The 27,120-nt window shown below is 35.3% G+C and overlaps 1 protein-coding gene across 2 annotated transcripts in view; it reads right to left on the bottom strand.

Annotated features, from left to right (window-relative positions):
* Positions 1–27,120, bottom strand: part of PLOD2 (procollagen-lysine,2-oxoglutarate 5-dioxygenase 2) — a 94,414-nt gene that overhangs the window by 38,323 nt on the left and 28,971 nt on the right. For both annotated transcript variants that reach the window (XM_088021023.1, XM_088021024.1), the window contains exons 2-3: positions 13,578–13,669; positions 9,878–10,014 (exon numbers count right to left, since the gene is read on the bottom strand). In XM_088021023.1, coding sequence (XP_087877149.1) covers positions 9,878–10,014; positions 13,578–13,669 — 229 coding nt within the window. The remainder of the gene's footprint in view (positions 1–9,877; positions 10,015–13,577; positions 13,670–27,120) is intronic.

Below are 27,120 nucleotides of genomic sequence, written 5' to 3'. Positions count from 1 at the left end.
AATTTATTGACCTAACATCCCACGTAGCAAACAATAAGAACAAACTAACGTTCACGAATTCGGCACCAAGTCTTCCTAACAGCCGATAGTCCAGATGCACTGCTGGGGTATGTGAGTGGAGGAGTAAGGAGGCTGTCCCACATTCCTATCCCAGCCACACTTGCTCTCAGCGAGCCTGTTAATATGCCAGGAGGGTAGTACTGCATCAGGCAAGATTTAATAACTTTCTATATATGAATTATTTTATCAAAATAAAACACACTATTGCTCATCTCTATAAAAGTAAACACCACACGAGTTTTAAAAATTACTTTAGCAAGAATAGTGCAAGTTTATTCTTGTGGAAGAGATGATAACTGAGCCCCCATATACATTCCCAAGCTTTATTTGAATAATGGAATCCCCCTGTGCTAACCAGGCACATGGCCATCCTGCTGAAGACTACTCTGAAGCTAGATGTGGCCAAATTATTAAGTCTATCCAGTAGAATGTGAGTGGGACTGGTGTGCTTCTCTAATCTCCTGGTCCTGTACTTTAAAAAGAAGTTGCTTGCCCTCTTCTCCTTCCCTCTCTTTCCCTTTCATGGTGAACTACACCTCCCAAGTAAAAAATACTTGACATACACACATCCTCACCATAAAGTCCACTTCTGAATCTTAAAGTCAAACTAAGAGAGTTAAAATATTACTAATGTGCAACTAAATTTAGTAATTGTACCCAGCCAATTTTTTTAAAGAGTAAAAATAAGGTTGGGATCAGAGAGATAGACTATTTCATTTTATATTGTTCTAGAGGATTTAAATTTTATGATGTGTTTTTTCTTCAGTTATAGAAAATATTACCTCAAAATTAAAACATATCTATATATACAACATTTTGGTACATAGCTTTTTCTTTCTTCCAGAATCAATTGGCAAGCTTCTGTTAATACTGTTAATAACATAATCACAAAGAGACTCAGGACATACAATTTAAAGTCTGCTAGTTGGGTTTTTAATTTCAGCTCTGCCCTGAGCTATCTGAGTAACCTTAAACCAGTTACTTAAACTCTTTATGTTTCAGTTTCTTTATGCAGAAAATGGGGGAGGGGAGAGCTTATCAAGTTATTGAAAAAATTAAAAATTAAGAATACACGGCACATTATAAACACCCAATGGAGTTAAAAATTAACATTATTGTTACTAGAAGAAAGAGACTGCAGTAATGGGAGAGGCAGGAAGAAAACTCACTTTTAAGTTTATACCAATCTGTAGTTTAAAATAATTTTTATTTTTATATACACATGTGTTAAGATAAATTCTAAATCAGAATAAATGTGTTCTGACTAAAACCTCAAACTAACTTTTCCCTGTTGATTTAAAAAACGGAATTAACCTGACTACACAAAATAATATTTATAAAAATATATCAATTTCCTTTTTTCCTTATAAACAAGTACTATTTAACTCCTCAGTATGACCACTTTAGACTTCTGCCTACTAAGATAATCCATCCTCTTTTCTAACAGGGGTAATTTCCTGAAGACTGCTAGTTGTTGATATATTATTTTTAACATTAAAGATTAGGAAAGAAGACCAGCATCATGGGTAATTGAGCCATGAGAGGCAAGGAAAATAAATCAAACCTTCTGAGACAGAGATTGCCCTGCAAGTTGCAGAAGAACCCCAATACATTGTCTGGACATGGAAAAAGGGGCTATATATAATGTCAGAGAATCACATGATTGGACACTGAGGTCAACTGATTCAGAAATTTTGCAGGTAGCATTGCCTTTAGCGGTATAAATGCACATTTGGAAAGTGAATATTTTCTGTCTTTATAACCCTAGTGAAGGGATACAGTATCTATCCTGTATGTCTCAAACTATTAGCAAAAGGCAGTAGCTTGAAAAGGAGGATTTGTAGCAACTTTTACTTTTATGATTTAGTAGTTTATAAGCATGCATTACCTTTATAACAAAAAACAATTATTTTAAAGCAAAATGTAAAGGCAAAAATTATGTTCACATAATTTAAGTAAGAATTTGAATAAAAATTTAAGGTTGCTAAAACTTTCCCATCATTTTAGTGGCATTGTCATTTCTGTGTTTAAGTACTTTAGAAAAGTTCTCTAAATTGATTTAAAACTTTTCAAAGGGAAGAAAGTTTTTCTACTTAAAATTACTTTGGCCACAACAACCCAAATAATCAAATTTTTAAAAAAATGCACAACGGGGGTGCCTGGGTGGCTCAGTTGGTTAAGCGACTGCCTTCAGCTCAGGTCACGATCCTGGAGTCCCGGGATCCGGTCCCGCATCGGGCTCCCTGCTCAGAGGGGAGTCTGCTTCTCCCTCTGACCCTCCCCCCTCTCATGCTCTCTCTATCTCATTCTCTCTCTCAAATAAATAAATAAAATCTAAAAAAAAAATGCACAACGGTCACAAAAATAATTCTCGTAGGAATTTGGTCCATTTAAATATGAAGAATAAAATAAAAATTTCCATAGTTAACTCTGGTAAATATTCCTGGGTCCTGCAAAAAGCATAAGGTCCCACCTAATGTGGTCACACTGAATTCTCTAACAGACAAGCGTCTATTCTTCTGTGTTCCCTGTTTCTGTGGCACCATCAACCACCCAGTCACCCAAGTTGAAAATCTTTCTTCCAGCCTTGCCTCCTTCCTTCTTTCTATAGCATCTCTCATCAAATATTTCACCAAATCCTATTGATTCCATCTACTTAATCTATTTAGCATTCAAATCCTCTCCACTCTTTCTAGGAGACACTGGACTAGATTAATTCAAAAATCCTACAAGCCCCCACACTACCTACCTCCACCCCACTTCTGATAAGGACTGACTAATATAAACTCCTCTGGAAACCATTCCAGTTCCCAGACTGGATCAGTGGTTCTCAACTAGGTCTAGAGCAGGACTCTACAAATATTTCCTATCTAGTCTTTTACAGAAAATACTTTCAGCTTTGAGGGCAATATGGTCTCCCTCACAAGGACCCAGTTCTGCTGTTGTGATGGAAGGGCAGCCAGAAGCAGTTGACATAGCTGTGTTCCAATAAAACTATTTCTAAAAACAAGAAGTAGGCTACACCATGGTTTACCAATCCCTGACCTTGGAATAAAGTCTAAATTAATCAGCACCACAATAATAACTTTCCATTAAATAACCTGTTCTGAAACCAGACTGAATTATTTGATCTGTCATCTGTGTTTACTCATAATGTTCCATCTACTTAGCACATCTTTTCCCAACTGGGTCCACACCTTTCACTCCTGAGGCCCATTTCCAGTCTCACCTCTTCTAAAAACTTCTAGTGGATCAACCTAAATGGAAAAGATCATTTCCTTCCTTTTAACTCCCACAGCTCTTTTCGTTTCTCCTTTCATGAAACATTTTATTTCTTGCTCTTCATGCTTGGAATGCCTATCTTACATGAGACTGCCTGCTCTTCCTTCTTGGGCCAGATCCACATCTTTATTCATCTGTGTATTCCCCTAGCCCTGTATTTTGAAGATAGTCAGTAAATATTTGTTGAACAAATGAATGAATAAATGAATGAATGAATGAGTCATCCCCAGTCTTAACAAGAAGCAAAAGCTATCGGGTAGCCAGAAAAGAAAGCAACAGAAGTGTACCCTAATTTTATTTATTTGTTCCTCCCCAATCCAACAATTTCTTCATCATCACTGACACAAACTTAAGCCAAAAGTTATAATCATCCAAACTATTAGCAGCTAGTGTTTAAAAGCTTAAAGTCTAACGAAACTGAAGCACACAAGTAGCAACACACCTGATGTTTTCGTCTTTAATCATGTCCTCACCTTAAATACGTATCTTTATTTCTATAGATTATAGCACAAACCAGTACTAGGAAACCACTCTCCCCTCCCCCTGAAAAAAAAAGGCAGTTAAAACTGTCAACCAGGGGACGCATGGCTGGCTCAGTCAGTAGAGCATGAGACTCTTCTTGATCTCAGGGTCATGAGTTCTAATCCCACATTGGGTGTGGAGCCTACTTAAAAAGAATAAGTAAACAAATATTTTTTAAACAACATTGACCCAGTCGAACTTGCAAAATAAATTACAATAAAATCATAGTATAAAATGATAAATAAATTTTCTGTAAGAATTTTGAAGGAAGAAGTAGGAATTAGCTCTTAAAAAGTAGGTACTACTTTAAAAACTAAATATTACTGGGAGGCTTTTTCCTCCAAATGGTATAGAATTTCATTTCCTGTATAGAATTCTTACTGAGGTTGGGTAGAGGCAGGAGTCAATGAGGACACTGCCGAGCTGGAGAGTCATTTTCTCCAGACTGTTTTCTGAGTGGCTAGTGCTACGTAACACCTAACAAAGAAGGCAGCCAAGACAGGAATGGTTGCAAGACATCAAACTGCTCAAGCTGCTAGCTACCTGTGAGGCCACGAGTCACCAGCACTTGTTTCTGGGTCAGTCTCCTTATTGGGAAAATAGTCAAAAGGTGGTTAATTAAATGAAAATTTCTCTCTACTTTTAAATAACAGTTAAGTTTATCTCTGCAACATGAGAACTTTTAAATCTGACACATATTTAGTACGCAGTAAGTATTCAGTAAATCAATGAGGGAATTAAAAAAATTTTAAAAATCCCCCAAATTTATGATTACGCAGCTACGACATGCCAATCCATATTGGCATTTTCTATCCATATACAGAGCTATGGATAGAAAAACGTATCCAGGGGGCAAGATTTCTGTCCCACTCAGCCCGTTTCCCCAACTCCAGTTCCAACCACAGGGGCCAGCACCATATTTTGCACATAACAGATACTTAATACATGTTTACTCAAAAGAACAAACTTTAAGGAGTAGGCAATGTGGTTTGGGAAAAAATTATATATATATATGTTATACATTATATACACACACATATATTTGTACACATACATACACAAAGTAATGCCATATAAGAGTATCATATATATCAATCTACAGATAAATAGATAATACATACACATACATCCAATGCTTCTTTTGTATACAATTTATTTCTTCCTCATTCCAACATACCCACTGATATATTCAGTAAATATTAACAAGAACATCTGAACAATTTGAAAATAACAAAAATCACTCATTTCCTACATAATTCCTAAACATATTTCAGACTATTCTGGATGACCCAGAAGGCAGTGCAATATATTTAAGTAACAGCTAATGATTTCAATCTTTCCTTCAAAAAAGGGAAAAAAGAAAAAAGCAATACTGAAACTAAAAACTCTGATGTATTTTGGCCTTCCTTCATACTAATATAATGAAATGTTGTCCATTGCTAATGAATAGGTTCTTTGTGTCTGCACTTAATTTAAATTGTCATCACTGCAGGGAAGGAGGAGTCCATCAAATAAATCTGCCCTAGTTGGTTAAAATTATAGCCATCATACTTGAAAAGCTTTGCTTTCAGAAAATTTTTATTCTGTCTTCTGTATAAACTATCTAAGACAACATAAAATGCAGGCATGCTGGGTATGTAACCTGAACTCTGAAAGGTATAAAATATTTATTTCATGGAATAAAATAGAGAGGATCTGGTCATCTATAAAATGAATACATATAAATTATATTTATGACAAGAACAATAAAATCATAAAAATATTTTATAAACAATTACCAAAATGATTCAATAAAACAGAACCTTTGACAATTTTCTAAAAGTAAATGATTCTAAAGAGATTATGCCAACATGTGAATTTTTTTTTAACATCCAAACTTTTTTGAAGACATATTATGTCTTTCAAATTAGGTCTGTTCAGTTTTATTTGCAAAATTAGTATAATATAAGAATTCCTTGAGCGTGGGATCTATGTTTATCTCTTCTTTTGAAGTGTTAAGTTTAATGCCTGGATCACAGTCTGCTCAAGACATGTGTACCAAATGCAAAGCGAAAAATCTGTCCACTGATCTCACTTTCTCAGCAAAATAATAGTTAGTAGTCAAAAAAAGAAACATTGGCCTATATCTGGAAGATCAGAAGCATCATTTTCATGGCTTCTGACAATCAAAATTCGTTTTTCTAATGATTTCAATCTTTGAGATTTAGAAAATTTGGATGCTTTCCTACCTTTATAAATCATTTTATTTCTCTAAGTGAATGAAGAAAATCAATCTTTAAAAACAGTTACAGGGAGCTTGGGTGGTTCAGTCGGTTAAGTGCTGACTCCTGGCTTTGGCTCAGGTTGTAGAATTGAGCCCCACATTGGGCTCCACATGCAGTGGGGATTCCGCTTGAGGTAAGATAAAGGAATTGACTTTGCAGTTTATAAGCTTTTGCTATCTACCTATAGATAGGTATAGGTTCCTATTCCTCTGTTCCTCCCCTACCCTCTCTCCAAAATAAATAAGTAAATCTTAAAACAAAATTAAAAACAGTTTCAAAACACCCACCATATTTCTCCTCTTGGAAGATCTATTTCTCACTCTTTTAATGCAAGTTTCTGTTACCTAATATTTATCAATACCTTGCTATTTACCCAGACAATATTTAAATCAGGTACATCCCCAAGTTTCACTGTCTAGAAATAAGGACAATTAGAATCCAACATGGTAAGTGAATGGAAGCTAGCGATATACAAGCGGTAAGACATATATATTAACAGAAAAGATTTGTATGACTAAGATCATCCCTGTGTTTTCAACCAGGATTACTTATCCTCAATCAATGTCCCCATACCAGAGCCAACTAGAAAACTATTATAATAATGGCTTTACTTTATATTCATTTTAATTCTATATAGGCTGTTGTATTGTAACATTGACTACCATTCTAGTTTTTTAAGTTCAGTCTTCCTTACTGCTACAGGTAGATAGCAAGAGCTTATAAACTGCAAAGTCAATTCCTTTATCTTACCTCAAAGTCATAAAGTTAATCATATTTAAACAAATACTTAAATGAACTGAGGAGTCTCTATCTACCAAAATCCTTGGGTACGTATTATCACAGAGGAAATAACACTTTTTGGTGAGGCCAATAACCAGCACCAAACATGTCTTTTAAATATTTCATATATTGGGAGTCTTTCAAAATGTAGCACATCTGCATTCTGATTATTGGCATTATATTCAGCATCACCAAAAAAATAGAAATTTCTGCTCAGTCCAAATTCAAACTCAAATATTTACACCAACTTTATTTCTAATTACTTTTCTTCTAAAGAATTTTCTTAAGTCTAAAAGAAAAAGAATAAAAGAAATAACCAAAGTTTTTATTAGACATTAATGTGATACCCAAAAAAAGTATTCTACCACATGCTTATTTTGGAGTCTGGACTCTGCTGGTTTATAATTTATTGTATCTAGTACAGAACAAGCTTGTGGAGATATTCAATTTGTATCTAATTTATTCATAATAAAACACTTTCTGTTACATATTGGCCTATACATTATTCTAAAATAAGAAAAAAAACCTGTTTACTATATAATAATAATTAGATCTGACCATCTGTCTTCAATGTGACTAAAATAAAAGAAATACATAATTTGCAAGGTAATTCTAAAAGTAATGCAATGTACCTTGTAATAAAACTCAAAGTGTTTAGTTACCTTGATTAAGGTAAATTATAAAATCATTATGGAATAATTTTTCTCCTTAAGGGAACTGCAGCTACCATGCTACAATATTTGTCCTCAAAATCTTTATGAGCCAATTCCAAAAGAACTCCTCGTACTCCTCCATTACAAGTCATCAAATTCATTATAATTATTGGTAGTTGCTCTAATCAAGGAGAGATTTTCAGCTTTACAAAACATCTAATTATATTCACACATACACACACATACATACACACACTACAGTATGAAATAACTTGAAAAAAATTTGTGATACTTTCTCATATGAATAGCTTCAGTTTTCATTTTAAGAACCCAAACTCTTGCCAAATATTTGTTTGTATCTAAATTAAATATGATAAACTTACCCTATAGAGTACATTTATAAAGTACATTTATAGAGTACATTTATAAACATCTAGTCTCTAACTTTAAATGTTCATCCAAACGACAGTTTAGAAGACATATTCCCATGGAAGCAATGTTATAAAATTGTTTCCAAATTAAGGAGCACAAGGGATTATTTGGAGGTATTAGAAATGTTCTAAAGGGCACCTGGGTGGCTCAGGCGGTTAAGCATCCAACTCTTGATTTTGGCTCAGGTCATAAGCTCAGGGCTGTGAGATCAAGCCCTGCACTGGGTTCTGTGCTGGGTATGGAGCCTGCCTAAGATTCTCTATCTCAGGGCCCCTAGGTGGCTCAGTTGGTTAAGCATCTGCCTTCAGCTCAGGTCATGATCTCAGGGTCCTGGGATCAAGTCCCACATCGGGCTCCCTGCTCAACGGGGAGTCTGCTTCTCCCTCTCCCTCTGCCTCTCCTCCTGCTTGTGCTCTCTCACTCGCTCTCTCAAATAAATAAAATCTTTTTAAAAGACTCTTTTTTCCTCACCCTCTGCCCCTCTTCCCCCTCATATAAATCTTACTGTTGTCTTTTTTGTCAAGCTGGATCTTAACATATCATCTAAATAAACAAATGCAACCTCAAGAAGTTTTAAGATATCTCAAAGTGTCCCTTTTCTTAAGAGAAACAACTGGCATCTAATTAAATCAGTTTCTTCTAAGGCTAAATCTTAGATTTGGGGGGGGCAGGTGGAATGGGGCAGGAGGGTAAAGGTAGAGGTTAAGAGGTTTTTCTGAAAACACAAAAGGAGGCTTGGGTGTCTAAAACCATTACTGGCACATATGTGGTAACTTTTACAAGGAGAATTGGCCTCAAAGTCAAAATCAAAACATATGTGTGGCAAGTTCAAGCTGACCAAAATGGTTGTTTGAAATCCACAGTAATTTTAAACCAAAACATACTCAATATTTAATCTGAACAGTTATTATGAGCTTCCCACTCTTTTTCAAGGATAAAAAATGTATAATAATAGATTCTGCAAAAAAATTCCTGGTACACAAGCTGACAACAGCTATCCCACATTTCATGTTGCAAGGACAAGTTAGCTATAAGCAGAACTTTATTTCTTTCCTGGGAGACATTAGGGAAATTCTAAAGAAGCAAGTATACAGATGCTCTCAACTTTTAATGGTTGATGGCACCAGGACTTCATTATGTCTATTTTCATTTCAAAATTTATGCCTTTCTTACTTATATACTTGCATAAAAAGCATTACCCTTACTTTTATCTGCATTAATTTATGGTGTTGGATTTTCAAATTGAGGAAGAGATATAAATAATCTTTGCTAAGTTACAGAGGAAAACACAAGATTTAAAATGAGCAATCAAGGACAAAAAACAAAAAGGTAGAAAAAATGGAAGAGAAGGTAGCAACCACTAATGACTCATGATAACCTGACATTACAAAAACTTGCAGAAAGAAGATAAAGAAGGACAGTGGACACTTAAAATTAAGTAGAAGGAAAGTAAAACAATATACAAAAAGATATTCGCACACTAGAAAGGCTTTTCTTTTTAAAAAATAGGCTTTCTCACTTCTCACTTATAACTTTCCATGATCTGTTTCTTTCTGGTTGACCAGGATCCACTGAATTACTTTCCTCAATAGAAAAGCTCAACATGATCTTTCTTCCATCTCAAGTTAGAATTAAAACATGAATTTCACAAAAATGCTAGCTCATGCCATGTTTTTTCATTGTTGCTTACAGTAAATCATCAGATTCAATCCATTAAATAATTATGTCAGACCATGGTTTTATAATTATGAGTAAAATCTACTTTTTAAAACAGTAATTCCTTCAGAATAAAGTAATTTAATATATAATTCACAAATATGAATTTTGACACTTTAAAAAAATAATTTAATGTAAACTTAAAAATCCATAAATTATTTCTCTTACCATTCAGTAAACAAAACAACCAAATCCTCTTGATTGGCATAATGTTGCATGATTTCTTTCATTAATCTCACTTTCTGGCCCCCTCCAATAGTATTAATTCCATCACCACCTCTCCACTCTTCTCCTTGACCAAGGACCTATAAATGAAATCAACATTTATCACTGAGCAAAACTCAAGTTATGACAGTATCATAAAAGCTAGAAGTCATCAGCAACTTGTATAGTATAACACAGTATCCACTCTTTAAACATTTCACTAAATCACAAAATCACGATGCTACAGAGAAAAACACTTGATGCATTAGGTCAGGTCATGATTCTTCAATGTTATCCACCCCATAAAATGCCATTCCCAATTTTACCATTTCAAAAGTAGAGTCTAATCTAAGGAGATCAAGGGGTATGGGGGGCACAAACAATATTTCTCATATCTTATTTCTATTTGTTCAGATAAAATGAAAAAGAAAATACAGAAACTTTCCATAACTTTTCAATCTGGCAGGAAATCTGCATGATGAACACAAAGCTCAGAAACTCCTGAACAGGGCCCTTAGGTGATTTTCCTACTGAACCAAATGGATTGTTCAAGGAAAGACAGAGGACATTAGGTCAAATGTCACCTTCTTTACCTTATAAATCTTAAACTTACATTACTCTCAAAAGTTTAATAATAATTTATCAATGCAAGAAATTGCCTAAGCACAATTAATCAAAGCTAAACTTGTAGCTGTTCTCCTCACTGTTCGCCTTAGGCTCCGCAGTTGCCTCCCACATTGCAAGTGCATGGTAACACTGGGCTGCTTCCATAGTTTGGTGATTGTAGATAATGCTGCTATAAACACAGAGAGGCATGTATCCCTTGAATTAGTGTTTTTGTATTTGGGGGGGTAAAAATCCAGTAGTGCAATTACTGGGTCGTAGGGTAGTTCTAGTCTTAATTTTCTGAGGAACCTCCATACTGTTCACAGTGGCTGCACCAGTTTGCATTCCTTCCAACAGTACAAGAGGCCTCCTTTTTCTCCACATCCTTGCCAACACTTCCTGTTCCTTGTGTTTTTGATTTTTGCTATTCTGACAGGTGTGATGTGATACCTCATTGTAGTTTTGATTTGCATTTCCCTGATAATGAGTGATGCTGAGCATCTTTTCATGTGTCTGTTGGCCATCTGGATGCCTTCTTTGGGGAAATGTCTGTTCATGTCTTCTGCCTATTTTTTGTATTGGATTATTTGTTTTTTAGGTATTGAGTTGTATCAGTTCTTTATATATTTTGGATACTCAGTTCTTTATATATTTTGGATACTCACCCTTTATCAGATATATCATTTGCAAAAATCTTCTCCCACTCAGTAGTTGCCTTTTAGTTTTGTTGCTTATTAGAAAATAAATACTATTAGCTCCAACATCACTAAACACTGAACCAAATATAAACCTGGCTGGCAAAGCCCAGATCCTAGCCTCAGATCTCTAGTTATTACTTTATCACCACCTCTACTGCAGGTTGGGGATAAACGCTACCAAGAAAACTCAAAACTGATGTGGATCTGGATTCATTTGGGGGCTAGTCTAGGAGAATTATTAATTTAGTAGAATTATTAGTTTTTGCCCTAAAAACTGGCCTCCTCTGACCCTGTGATTTGTAATACTTCCACTCCAAAACCCTTCTGGATTTCTCCAATATCATAGTAATACCAGACCCAGCCACTTCCAAGAGCCTACTCTGTGCAGTGCAGCATGCTAAGCTCTATTCTCTATTTTCTTTCCACTCCATCAGTGTGTCAAACTTTAGTATGCATCAGAATCATGTAGAGGGTCTGTTAAAACACAGACTGCATTGGGGCGCCTGGGTGGCACAATCTGTTAGGTGCCTGACTCTTGGTTTCAGCTCCAGGCATGATCTCAGGGTCATGGGATTGAGCCCCACAACAGGCCCTGTGCTCAGTGAAGGGTGTGCTTGAGATTCTCCCATTCGTGCTCTCTCTCAAATAAATGTTTTAAAAAAATCGGGTCCTACTGTGTCTGGCAGGGTCCTACTGCCAGAGTTTGTGATTTAGCAGGTCTGATGTCAGGCTTGAGAATCTCCTTTCTAACAATTCTCCAGATGATGCTGATGCTGGTGGTCTGGGGTCCACACTTTAAGAACTATTGCATTTCATAATTGGGAAGACAGCTAGAGTCATTCAAATGGGCTGGGTCCAAGATTTGACATTTCATAGCTATATACCCTGGGGCAAGTTTTCTTTACCTAGAAACAAAGTAATATCTAACATATATGGTTTCAACAGCATACAATATATAAAATTCCAAACAGCTTCACATATAAGGAACATCCCACACTCTCCCCAAACTCTAAAGATCCCCCCTTATTAGATTTCAGCATTATTCAGCATCATTTTACCCTGATTTCTCTACATGCCTCCTATCAGTACATACTAGTATATTTTTCCTCTATCCTAACAAACTTCTAACATATTTCTCATTTATCCTGCATTAAACATCTGGTTGTTAACACTAGATCTCTTTTCCAGCACAGTTTAGCCTCCTTAATAGCTGTTCTATATTAACATCTGTACCTAGTCTCCGAGGGGTTATGTAAGTGAATACTGCCTTCTTTCTACATTACATACTAGAACAGCTCAGTTTTTCCCTAAGGAAAACAATCTCCCCCTCTTTTTTTTTTTTTAAGTCGTTTTTTGTTTGGTTGGTTTGGGTTTTTTTTGGGGGGGTAGTTTTTTTTTTGTAAATGTTCAGTTTGTTTGTTGGTTTGTTTGTTTTCCTACTTGGGATACCTCCCCATACACCTCTTATTTGTATAAAAGACTTGGCTGACAGATCCTCATTTCTATAAAAAAAAAAATAAGTAAATAAAAAAGGCAGGCCTTTCACACTCAGTTTACTAATTCTACCAAAGTTCCCAGGTTTCCTCTGATCATTTATCGATGAGATATTCCCCTGGAGGTCAGTCTTTTAAAAAACCTTTTTATACTTTTATAATGTTCCCAAATTTCTCTAAAACAAATAACAGGAAGAGCAACTCTCAATAATGGGACAGAAAAGGTATTCCCCTCACTGCCATGTTTCCAGTTCTCTGTAAGTGAAGAAACAGACTACGAGAGACAAACCCATTACAGAAAAAAATTCTTCAAAGTAAGTGAAAAACATTACTATCAAATCTGTTATGCTGTGCTTGTATATGACCCCTCAAAAGAAACATATATATAAACATATTTTTCTGTTGTTTTATGGAACGTGTTTATACAAAGCATTAGCAAATATGAAGAAATTATTGTCTACGTGGCAGAGTATTAATAAGGTCAAAATGTACCCTTAAAACAATCAACTATAGGGCGCCTGGGCGGCTCAGTTGGTTGGGCGACTGCCTTCGGCTCGGGTCATGATCCTGGAGTCCCGGGATCGAGTCCCGCGTCGGGCTCCCTGCTCAGCGGGGAGTCTGCTTCTCCCTCTGACCCTCCCCCCTCTCACGTGCTCTCTCTCTCTCTCTCAAATAAATAAATAAAATCTTTAAAAAAAAAAAAAAAAACAATCAACTATATATACAAACTCAGTAACTATGTAACCAAATTTCAACTCCCTTGTGTGGGTTGCAAATTGTGGTGGTGGTATTGTTGTTATTGTTATGAAAAAAATGTACTTTAGTCACATATTCTAACACCTCCATGAATTAAAAGATATACTGTACCTTCACAGTATAATTGAAGTATTTGGCAGACTGCATAAATCGATGGAATCCATCACTTTCTTTTGTTGCTACAGTTATGACTAATAATTTATCTGCAAAGACAGAGGGACTAGCATAAGATGGTTTACCAAGAGGTTAAATGTTCCCACTTTCCACTCCTCACTAAACCCACCCGCCTACCTCCTATTAATTTTTGTAATGAAGTCTTAAAATCCACAGCAACATTTACATCACCGTCAATGCATCATTTTTTTAACAAATAAAGGAACCAAAATCAGCACTGCTCTAGTAAATACACAGCTTTAGTTGCCATTTTATAATGGATGATTATTTTCTAGCCAACATAAAACCACTTCTCAATAGGAAGAGGTAGATTTAAGGAATCATTTTTAAATATCCATAAAAGCTATTAAGAGGAAACCATGTCAGAAAAAGGCATGTTGGAAAATGCCTAGAGGAAACAAGTACATTAGCAGATATCAAAAGTGCTGGGACATTTCTTTCAACCATAGGACAAAGAAGGACCCATGGACTAAGAAAGCAGAAGTTAACATCTTTTCAACATTCTAGGCACTGAGCTGTATTGTTTGATCCTCACTTGCCCTTTACCAATAACAAAAAATCCACAAATTCATAAATGTCTGCTAAGCAATAGGCAATTATTAGAAATAGCATTAATGCATTATAGAATTTAATTAGAAATAATTTAATATAAATCAAAGTAATTTTCTATGAAATTTTTAAAATAAATAAAACAATAACATATATAGATGCAATACACATGAAGAAATAACAGATTCAAACATTCATTAGTCAACCAAAAAAAGGAAAACATTTCCATAGAGATAAATATCAACATTTTTTTTTTCTGGAAAAAGGTATATTTCACATAATTTTCACCATTATGAGAAATAAATAGTCAAAGAAAAATAAGTTATTTTCATAAAGTTGTCAGGCACCAAATCAATATATTTTAAGAGTACTTTTTCAATTATTTTTTTTTAAATTTCATTTGTAAAGTTTAAACAAGGCTTAAATGATTGAGAAAATGTGACATATTACCATTCACAGTAAATTTTGAAAGAGAATACCAGATTTTTATAAATATTTTATACATAAATCATAAAAATTATCTACAACCTTATATTGTGATTAGATGGATTTTGACACTATTTTCAGTATAAAATTAACAGCAAGGACTTTAACATCCTTAATAGGAAAAGTAATGTTGGCCAAACCACCGAGTAGACAGAAATGTTACCTAATCCAATGACTCAGAAGGCAAAATTAAAAATGTATAGTCTATGTCTGGCAGTCTTATGTCAAATAAGGACTCCTGTTGTTTTACTATTGTTGCTAATTACAAAAACAAAACAAAATAGTGAATTAGTAATTTTGTTAAAGAAAGGTATGTTTAATAGCATCATGTATAAGTATCTGTTTCCTCTTACCTGCTATTCAGTATCATTACTATGATGAGAAATAAATCTTACTCAATTGGGGGCAATAAAAGAAGAAAGTGTTGACATGTACTACTTATAAGTTTCACCAATCAATTCAAGAGTCTAACTTGGTCACCATTTATGAAGTATCCTTGTCAAAACCTTAACCTAAATACGATACATACTTGATTTCACAATTGACCTAATGAATCAGTGGCAAAAGGGAAAAAGAATGGAAGGGAAACTAATGTAGTATATTAACAGAATTAAGAGATAATTCAACCAAATGTAAACCATGGAGTTTAGTCGGATCCTGATTTGAAAAACTAACTGTGGAAAGGTATTTTTGAGAAAATTAGGGAAATTTGAACACTAATTGGATATTTGTTGATATAGGAAACTTAATTTTTTATTGTGCTAATGGCATTGATTTTTTTAGAGTCCTTATAATTTAGAGACACATATTTAAGTATTTATCCAATGAAATAATATACAGTATTTACAGTTTGTTTTAAAATTGTCTGAGGTTGAGAGGAGGCGATGAAGGAGGAAGATAAAAGATTGAACAAGACTGACCATATGTGATGACTGTCAAAACTGGATTCCTTTTCTATATGTTTGGAAATTCCTACAATTAAAAGAGTTCAACTTTATGCACAATCCCTAATCTTCCAATCAGAAAAAATACAGAAAAATATTCAATATAAAACTTTTAATGTCTAAATAAGTAAAAAGGATGAAATACCAGAAATATTCTAATAAAAAATGTAATTTAAACAACTACTATTAGTACTTCACTCAATCCACCCACCACAACCAAAATGATAATGTGAGATGATAGAGGAAGGAAATGGGCTTGAATAAGAGGCACGCATCAACCATTACCAAAACGTATCTATAATGGTGTCAAAAAGCAAATGGAAGCTTAACTGTGACCAAATGTAACCTCTACTGCCACTGTCTCTCCCTATTATAAAATAGATTAATACAGTTTGCATGAGCAAGAAACATGTAACGCATCTATAAAGTGTGGTAGATTAGAACCACCATTTATCAATGAAAATTCACACCATGGCAAAAAACAAACAAAAACTTCTGTAATCATCTTTACAATCTCCCCAAATGCCTATCATTATAGTAAGATTTAATAAATACTTAAGCGGCTAAACATATACCTCTCTATAAAATTCAGATGAATATCAGAATTTCTCAAAAAGAAGTCAATTTATCTAGAAAGGCCAAAAATATGCTATATTCTCTCTTATTAATGCAGTTCTGGGGGACAGGAGAAATGCATTGTTAAAGAGGCATTCTTCTTTCTCCAAATAGGTGTTGCTATAAGAGCAGAATTATCAACATTTAGTGCTGACCTAATTTTTCCTTTCAAAAGCAAACCATGGGTTCAAAATAGAAAGTTTTGTGTAATATATCATTTCCAAATGCTAAAGCAACACATAAAATTCATCTGAAATTCATTGTCTTAATGACAGTCATCACATTAAGTAACTCAGCAATAGCCCAGCTGCCTTTGATCCTACTATGGGAAGGATAAATTTATCTTTCCAAGAAACTTTCTCCACACAAAGTCAAACCAGTCCTCAATTTTAAATTTGCAGATGTCAAGAAAAATAATTCTAAAACAGGAACTATATGTATGCTATTCTCACTCTGCAACTAACTCATTTTATGACCAGATATGTCCTTTATCTATAAAGATCAGTGACTCTCAACTTTCTACTGAAGGAACATATCATATCTTCTTAGTAATGGTTAGCGTAGCACAGGGGCTAGCAAACTTTCACTGTACAAGGCCAAAAAGCAAATATTTTAGGCTTTATGGACCACATATAATCTGTCATGATTCTTTATATTTTTTAAACACTTAAAATTTTTTTTAATTATTAATTTTCTGGCTGTCTTTACAAAAACAGTGGGTCAGATTTGGCCTAAGAGTCATAGTTTGCCACTGGTGTTGGCCATATGAAGCTGAAGACAAATACGTGGGTTCAAATCCCAGCTCTACCATTTATTTGTTAGAAATTAGTCAGCTATATGTGTCTCCATTTATGTCTCAACTGTAATATGTGCAATAATAGCACCTGCCTGATACGTTTGTTGTGAGAATTAAATTAGTTAATATATGGAAAGTGGCTGACACACTGTAAAGTCTACATATATCTACATAGATAGTATCTTCTTATTTCTACTCAACAAATGCATGGATAAGGTAGGCTATTGTTGTGCAAATCTCAGCAGGTTATAACTCCATCTCTTTCTCTACCAGAGTTACATACTCAAGAATCTGACATCTCTTCCAACTCTCAAGATTTTATGATGCTAGACTGAAACACACACACACAAAACCAACCTATGTAAAATCAGTTCAGGTTGAAGCTATTTAATCAAATAATTTAGCAAGAAAATGCAGATATGCCTTCTCAAATGTTTACATTTCTCTCCAGCTCCAAGCAAGCTATAACACTAACTCCAGTTATGGTCATGACTAGCCCAGGCTTCTGAAACCCACTCCAATTCTACAAAGCAGCCAGAGTGATGTTGTTCCACTGCTAAACACCCTTAAATGGCTTTCCATTGCTCTTAGGATGGTGCCCAAACTCTATCACCTAAATGTGGTCCTTGACAGTGGCCCTCTCCACTGTCACTCATTATCACTCCCTCCTTTCTTCTCTCTGCTCCAACTGCCCTGGCTTTTTTGACTCTCCAACAACACCTGCTCCGTCCCACCCAAAGAGAAGAGCCTATACAACATCATTATCTAATTCCCCTCCTGACCTCTTGATGAAGTCACTGCCTATTGAAATTTCAGATTCTTTTTCTTTTTAATTTAATTTTATTATGTCAATCACCATACATTACATCATTAGTTTTTGATGTAGTGTTCCATGATTCATTGTTTGCATATAACACCCAGCGCTCCATTCAGTACGTGCCCTATTTAATACCCATCACCAGGCTAACCCATCCCCCCACCCCCCTCCCCTCTAGAACCCTCAGTTTGTTTCTCAGAGTCCATAGTCTTTCATGGTTCGTCTCCCCCTCTGATTTCCCCCCCTTCACTTCTCCCTTCCTACTACAGTAGAAATTTCAGATTCTTACAATAGGCCATTTCCTTAGGGAGACTGTCCCTGACTACCTCTCTTTCAGGGCACTTACCACAAATTGTATATTAATATTCACAATTATTATTTGAGATTAAAGTCTCTCCCCCGCAGCTAAACTATAAATGTCTTACAGGATGTCTTTTTCTCAATAATATACCTCTAAGGTATATCAATGTCTAGCATATAGTAGGTTCTTAATAAACATTTGTGAATGAGTAGATTCAAGGATAAGTAATGCTATGCTTCATGTGAATGTGTATATAAAATAATTTGTTCTCAACAAAATCTCTATGTCATTAGCTTTATTATCTCCTATTCACAGATGAAGAAAGTAAGGTTTAAATAAGTTAAACAATTTTATGAAAGTCACCCAAACATGTTACTAGCAAAGCCAGGAATAGAACTTCAGTTATTTCTCAGTCCATTTCTTTCCAACATTTCACGTGGACTTACTTGCTAGTGAGAAGTTAAGAGACTAGACGCAAACTTTGAGTTTCACTACATGTGTAGAAAAGAGAGAACGTAGCAAGCTGAAACTTCTATCCTTAGAAAGACCTGCGTGCAAGGTTGGTCCTTGGCTGCCATCTGGAAAATTGGATTTGGGGAGGGCTCCCACCATTCCCAATAAGAATGGCTCACTGGGCCTAAAATGTAGAAACAATGTACTTATGCTGAACAGCTGCTTTCCTTCTAGGAGCTTGGAATTTTGATACAGAGCTTGCCTATATGACCAGCCCCCACTAAAAACCTTGGGCACTGAGTCTCTAATGAGTTTTCCTAATAAATAACATTTCACACGTGTTGTCACAGTTAGTTGCTAGGGGAATTAAGCAAATCCTGTGTGACTCCACTGGGAAAGGACTTGGGAAGCTGCATCTGATTTCCCTGATTGGCTCATGTGTCTTTTTCCTTTGCTGATTTTGCTTAATATCCTTTCACTATAATAAATCACAACAATAAGTATGACTTATATGCTAAATCCTCTTAGCCCTCCTAATGAATGGTTGAATCTGGGAATGGATGGTCTTGAGGATGCCAGACCCAACATGCTTCTAGTTACAAGCAGCAAGTCTTCATCTGAAAAAGACATTATGGGCCTAATTAGTTTATGTGTCTGATAAAGGGCTAGGTATTAGGTTCAGGGCTCAAAGGTTATGCTAGAGAGATATAGAAAAGACTCCAAACAGACATTAGAGAAGTATTTGGTACATAAGGCAATCACACTCTGTTCCTCTGCTGAGAGTTATTTTATATTCTTTTATTTTATTTTATATTTCTTTAAAAGATTTATTTGACATAGAGAGAGAGAACACAAGTGGGGGAGAGGGGGCATGGATGGGCAGAGGGAGAGGGAGAAGCAGGCTCCTCACTGACTGAGCAGGGAGCCAGATGAGGGGCTTGATCCCAGAACCCTGGGATCATGACCTGAGCAGAAGGAAGACGCTTAACCCACTGAGCCACCAGGCGCCCCAAGAGTCATTTTATGTTAATGTAAATTGTGACCTGATGCATAATGTAGCAAAGTCTACTTCTTTTAGAGAGGAGGAAACCAAAACCTAAAGAAAAAACAACATTTGTCCGGGATCCTGCAACTCAGTGGTAACCAATCTAGGACTGGAACTCAAGATTCTCAATTACTAAAAACATGGTTTTCCAGGTCCTATTGAACAATTTTGTTGCTTTCTTAAGTCCTGAGTCACCCAAACACTATGACAATTAAACTAAACCCACAGCGTGTAGGTAGCAAGAAAACAAATTGTGTTTTGTGGAATTGTTGAAAAAAAATTCAAAACAAAGTTTCCTCAAGAACAATTAATGCCAAAAATTTCAACAAAGAAAAAACCTAAAAAGGATATGGCAAAGAGACATCAAAGGATTCCTTAGGATTTTTGTAGGAAAGAGGGGAGAAAAGGGAACACTTAAAAAAAAAAAGTAAACTTTCAACCACTAATGCTACATAGGGAACAGCTTCACACATTAGCATTCAAATGGATGCCTGAGCTTCCATAGCCCACTCTGGACAATGCACAGATATACAGCAAATCAGGAGATGTGCCATGAGGTAGTAGGGGGAAGGTAGTATATAGGGTGACCAATCACCCGTCTGCCTAGGACTAAGGAGGTTCCCAGAGCACAGGGATTTCAGTTTTAAAACCTGGAAAGTCCTGGGGCGCCTGGGTGGCTCAGTCGGGTAAGCATCTGCCTTTGGCTCAAGTCATAAACCCAGGGTCCTGGGAATCGAGCCCCATGTCTGGCTCTCTGCTCGGCAGGGAGCCTGCTTCTCCCTCTGCCTGCTGCTCCCCCTGCTTGTACTCTCTCTCTCTCTGCCAAATAAATAAAATCTAAAAAAAAAAAAAAACCCACACAATTAAAAAAAAAAACCAACTTGGAAAATCCTGAGCAAATCAGGACAATTTGATCCCTGTAGCAGTATATGCAGTGGGATTAGAGAAAGTGAATGTTGCCAGTTATGTATAAAAGACTGAATGACAAATGGTCCAGGAGCCAAATGGTGGGAGGGCATTAAGTTAAGGATAAACACTTCTAGAACCAGAAGTTCAACCAACACCAGATATCAAGTGAAGCAGGACCAGATTAAGACCGACAGAGGCCTTAGGCACCTAAAAGGTCAAAGTGGACAGAGACCACCTCTCTCCCTCATAAGTATTTCAAACCATAATATGCATTTTAAACTTTTTTTCAAATAAAAAATTGTACATACACTAAAATTAGTATCACCTTTTTAAAAAAGGTTTTCTAATTTTCTTTTTGGGGGCCCATGTTTCCTGATGGTATATACCCATGTTTAGTTTATTAGGTAACCTAGTAGTGAATGAAAGACAAATTTCAAGACACAGTCAAAAGAGTTATTTAATATTATGCCCAAGAATTCCTAGCAGGTAGTTGATTTCACAGGGCTACGAAAGCTTAAAGGCATTTAAGAATAGCATCCAAACAGATAATTATATTGCAAAAAACATCAAATTTAGTGTATCTGTAGTCAGTAAAACTTGAATAACTATTAGGATAACACTGGAATTTTAGAATGAGGTGAAATTTTTAATATCAAAAATCATGGGCCCCTCTATAACCATATTAATCATAGCAACCACTGAGAAATTTATGAAAAACCTTGACATAAATACATCTTTAATAAATTTAAATAAATTTATATTTAAATAAATGTATATTCACCTAATTACAGAAGTATTCACATACTTTAGAAAAACATTAATATGAACAATATAATCTATTCAAACTGTGTTAAAAAAAAAAAGAACAAACTTTGTTCAGAACTCCAATGCAATAACTCTCTTTGGTAATACCCCACCATCCTTCACAATAAATATCCATGAGCTAAATTTTAAGAACTCAACCTAAAGGTGATAGACAAGAAGAAAATTAAAGGAGACCCACTCCTCTACATCCATCCCCATCCCCTTCCAGAAACATGGAGATAAAAATGCAAGGACTTGATTGCAGCCAAAAACTATACACTGAGTTCCAACAAATTGTTTCTGGAGTTTAGAAGGGGAAACTAAAGTTTAAACACCGAGAATGATCACAGTAAGGGGGGCTTCGATCTGGGTAAGACATGACAAAAAAATGAAAGAATAAAAAGTGCCCTAAGTGTCTCTAAGTGAGACAGCTGACTAAAACAAACAAACAAAAAAGCTATCTTGACAAGAGAGGTGATGATCCCTGTGTAATCAGTGCAGCCCATGCATGGAAAATTATGAGATGTCTGACATGCTACACTGAGGAAAATTTTGACAAACATGGAGTTTGACCAGCATGGTTAGAGGTCTGGCAATTATTTCATATATTGAATAGTTGAGGGATTGAGAATTTTTCTACTTGAAAAAAAGACTCAACACCTCCCAACCTCATCACATTTGAGAAGAAAAAAATAGATTTCCTCTATCTTATTTTAAAGAAGATAACTGGCTGGGGAAGAATTAATGGAGAGAAGGCAGATCTTGTGTCAATATTGTCTTAGTCCATTCAGGCTGCTCTAACAAAACACCATAGACCCTGTAGCCTAAAAACAACAGAAATTCATTCCTCACAGTACTAGAGGCTAAAAGTCCAAGATTACCCCACCAGCATGGTGACGGCCCTCTTTCTGGTTTACAAGCCAGCACCTTCTCCCTGTGTCTTCACATGGTGAAATGGGTCAAGGTCTCTTTGGAGCCTCTTTTATAAGAGTACTAACCATATTCATGAGGTCTCTACCCTCGTGACTTAAGCACCTCCCAAAGACCCCACCCTCTAATACCATCACCTTTGGGAGTTAAGTTTTTGACATATGAATATGGGGTGGGGGGGACACAAACATTCAGACCATAGCAAATACAAAATATGATTAAAAGCATCCAGGATGAATGGACTGTCTTGGAAAAGCAGTGTTTCCTATCTTTATAAACATTAATACAAAGAGGATAGGTCCATTTTCCAGGATTTATGACTTGCAGGGAACACTTGATACATTCAAAATATGAAATTTATACCTCGGTTATAATATTAATGTCAAAAGGAAAAGGCGTTGCCCCCTAACAGAAAGAACAGATTTTAATCTGTAGAATTCCAAGGGTTCAAAGGTTACAGCAACCTCCAAAGTAGAAAGATGCACCGATAATGAGAACCTCCGTTGAGTGGGCTGGGGTAACCCATCTGCAAGCCAAATGCTTTAGCAGAGACTCTAAATTGCCTGCCAAAAATCTGGTCCCAAGGTTATGTAGTTTGTTCAAACAAATTTGATTTATTGCTGTTTATTCCATATTTTACATAAGCACTAAATATATTTCCCAGACTCATAAGCAAAGGTCATCAATAGTAAAGTTAACAACGAGTACAAAACAGCAGAGGCTGAGATAACATATTCCTGCTAATTCAACTACAAATGAAAAGAAGAGTTGCCCTTGGGCAGAGGCCAACTTGAGATGGACTTGTCTCCAAGCAAGCCACGCTCTGAGAGAAAGTTGTAAGGATGAAGTGTCTGAACCAAAATGGCCTTACTCCTCCATAATGGAAAAAGAAAAATCATTATGAAGTCTGTCTAACCTAAAGGAATAAAAATAAATGCATCTGGGTTGCAAAATTAAAAGCACACCTGATAAAGTGTTGAGTGGCTGAAATGGAAACAAGAAAAAAGTCATAACTTTCATTCCTCATCTTCAAACATAAACATTTGCTTCTTCTACTCCACATTGCCATGAACAGATTATAAATACATTTTTTCGAAGAAGGTATTTTCCATTGTATCCATCTTGCACAAAATGAGTACATTTAATCTGAGCAGCAGTCCATCCCCACTCTGTCTGCAAAGTTTTATGGCATCTATTTTGGCAGCTCAGAATCCTCCCCCATTGTTCAACAACTTGAACTTGCCATGTAAGAGATTACTAGAAAATTGAATCTGTATTTTTGATTCTTGGGGAACGTAAAATTAAATGTAGATGATTTGATTTCTACAACTATGGATACCTTCTTCTATGGAATTACTGTAAGACTCCAAAAAAAAAAAAAACAAGGAGTTTTATTATTTAATTTGTGTAAACTGTCATAAACTTTCATCTTTATGTAACAGAAATGTCCTATTTTTTGGAAAGTATGTCCCAGAAAATGTAAGAAACATTCTAGCTCTAGCATTCATTGGGCCAAGTTAGAGATTTTAAAAATATGTTTATGTATACAGATGACTGATTTTTTCCTTCCTCAGACACTCAAATTAGTAATTTAATTTTTTGGACTAGGTGATAAAGTAGGAAGTGATATTCCTTCCCAGATCTTTCTCCCAGACCTCTAGCTGACTTTCTCCCAGGAGCTACCAGTAATGTTGTTCTTATGGATGCTTCAAAAGATGTCAATATATATCCTACACTCCAATTTTGCATATTTAAAATTTTTTATTATTCAATTTATTTAAAATTTTTTTAAAAAGCAAAAAATGTTCACCCATTTTTCCTTCCCTCCCCCAATCTCTGACCTCTGGCAACCACCAATCTGTTCTCTGTATCTATGAGTTTGTTTTATGTATATTTTAGATTCCACATACAAAAGTGATCATATGATATTTGTCTTTCTCTGACTTATTTCACAAATGGCAAGATTCATTCTTTTTTATGGCTGAGTATATATGTATATAGGTACTGCATTTCTTTACCCATTTAGCCATCGATGGACACTTAGGTTATTTTCAGATCTCGGTATTGTAAATAATGCTACAATGGACATGGGGGGTGCATATGTAACTTTGGAATTAGTGTTTTCATCTTCAAATACCCAGAAATGGAACTGCTGGAGTATACGGTATTTCTATTTTTAATTTTTTGAGGAATCTCCATCCTGCTTTCCACACTGGCCGGACCAATTTATATTCCCACCAAGAGTGCACAAGCGTTCTCCTTTTGTCCACATCCTTACCAATACTTGTTATTTATCTTTTTGACAACAGCCATTCTAACAAATGTGTGGTGATCTCATTGTGGTTTTGATCTGCTTTTCCCTGATGACTAATCATGTTGAGCATCTTTTCATGTGTCTGTCAGCCATCTGTATTTCTTCTTTGGAAAATGTCTATTCAGACATTCTGCCCATTTTTTTAATCACGTTATTTTGTTGTTATTGTTGTTGTTATTGAGGTATATGAGTTTATATAGATTTTGAATATAACCCCCTTATCAGAAGCATGGTTTGCAAATATTTTTTTTTCCCATTCAGTAGATTGCCTTTTCATTTTGTTGATGGTTTCCTTTGCTGTGAAGAAGCTTTTTAGTTTGCTGTAGTACAACACATTTATTGTTTATGGTGTTTTTCTTTTTCTTTTTGGTTTTGTGTATTTTATTGTTGCTTTTGATGATTTTGCTTTTGGGGCCAGACTCAAAAAATAATTTCCAAGACCAATGTTAGGCAGTTTATCACCTGTATTTTCTTCTAGGAGTTCTATAGCTCAGGTCTTATATTCAAGTCTTTAATCCATTTTGAGTCAACTTTTGTATATAGTATAAGATAGTAGTCCAGTTTCTTTCTTTTGCATGTGGCTGCCCAGTTTTCCCAACACAACTGATTGAAGAGACTGTCCTTTCCTCATTGCATATTCTTGGCTCCTTTATGATAAACTATTAACCACACATGAGTTTATTTCTGGGTTTTCTATTCTGTTCCACTGATCTATGTGTCTGGTTTTGTGTCAATATCATACTATTTTAATTACTATAGCATTGTAATACAGTTTGAAATCATGAAGCGTGATGCATCCAGCCTTGTTCTTCTTTCTCAGGTTTGCTTTGGCTATTCAGGGTCTTTTATGGTTCCATACAAATTCTAGGATTGTTTGTTCTATTTCTGTGAAAACTGCCTTTGGAATTTTTATGAAGATTGCATTAAGTTTGCAGACTGCTATGAGTACTATGGACATTTTAGCAATATTAACTCTTCCAATTCATGAGCATAGAATATCTTTCCACTTATTTGTGTTCTTCAATTTCTTTCATTGTCTTATAGTTTACAATGTATAGGTCTTTCACTTCCTTAATTAAATTTATTCCTAGGTACTTTTATTATTTTTTATGCAACTGCAAGTAGGACTGTTTTCTTAATTTCTCTTTCTGATAGTTCATTAGTATATAGAAACACAATAGAATTTTTCATACTGACTCTATGTCTACAACTTTACTAATTCATTTATTAGTTCCAACAGTTTTTGATGAAATTTTGATTTTCTATATATAATATACCATGTCCTTAACAAACAGTGACAGTTTTACTTCTTCCTTTCCAATCTGAACGCCTTTTATTTCTTTTTCTTGCCAATTTATCTGACTAGAACTCCCAATACTATGTTGAACAAAAGTGGCAAGAGTGGGCATCCTTGTTTTACTCCAGATCTTCACGTTTTCAGCTTTTTACCACTACTTTAGTCTTTATTATGTTGCCACACGTTCCCTCTATACCCACTTTGTTGTGGGTTTTTATCATAAATGGATGTGGAATTTTGTCAAATGTTTTTTCTGCCTCTATTGAGATGATCATATGATTATTATCCTTCATTTTGTTAATGTGGTATTTCACATTGATTGATTGGTGGGTATTGAACCATCCTTGCATCCCTGGAATAAATCCCACTTGATCATGGTGTATGATCCTAATAGTTCAATTATTGCCGAATTCAATGTGGTAATATTCTGTTGATGATTTTTGCATCTATGTTCATTGGGGATATTGGCCTATAATTTTCTTTTCCAGAAAGACATCCTGTATCCAGGCTTCCTTGCCTGGTTTTACTATCACAGTAACGCTGGGCCTCTTACAATGAATTTGGAAGAGTTCTTTCCTCTTCTATTTTTTGGAAGAGAATGAGAAGGACTGATATTAATTCTTCTTTGAAAGTTTGGTAGAATTCACCAGGGAAGCCTGGTCTTGATCTCCTTATTAGCAATCAGTCTATTCAGATTTTCTATTTCTTCATGATTCAGTCTTGGACCTGGATTTGATCTCCTTATTAGCAATCAGTCTATTCAGATTTTCTATTTCTTCATGATTTAGTGGTGGTATATGTTTCTAAGAATTTATCCATTTTCCCAATTTATTAACAAATAATTATTCATAGTATTGATGATCCTTTATATTTCTGTGATGTTGGGACACCTGGTGGCTCAGGTGGAAGAGCATGTGACTCTTGATCTTGGGATCATGAGTTTGAGCCCCACACTGGGTGTAGAGATTACTTAAAATACTTGAAATTACTTAAAATAAAATATATATATTTCTCTGTGATATCAGTTGTAACTTTTATTTCATTTCTGATTTTATTTGAGCCCTCATTTTTACTTTTTTCTTTTCTTTTTTTTTTTTTGTGAATCTAGCTAATGGTTTATTAATTGTATCTTTTCAGAGAACCAGCTCTTAGTTTCACTGGCTTTTTTATTATCTTTTTAGTCTCTATTTCATTTATTTCTACTTTAATCTTTGTTGTTT

Source organism: Eumetopias jubatus, unplaced genomic scaffold (genome assembly GCF_037043125.1).
Source record: "Eumetopias jubatus isolate StellerSeaLion01/CBP00866 unplaced genomic scaffold, mEumJub1_p1.0 scaffold_1, whole genome shotgun sequence".
NCBI classification, from domain to species: domain Eukaryota; kingdom Metazoa; phylum Chordata; class Mammalia; order Carnivora; family Otariidae; genus Eumetopias; species Eumetopias jubatus.
The sequence above is the reverse complement of the archived record's forward strand: the minus strand, read 5'-3'. Positions and strand labels throughout refer to the sequence as shown.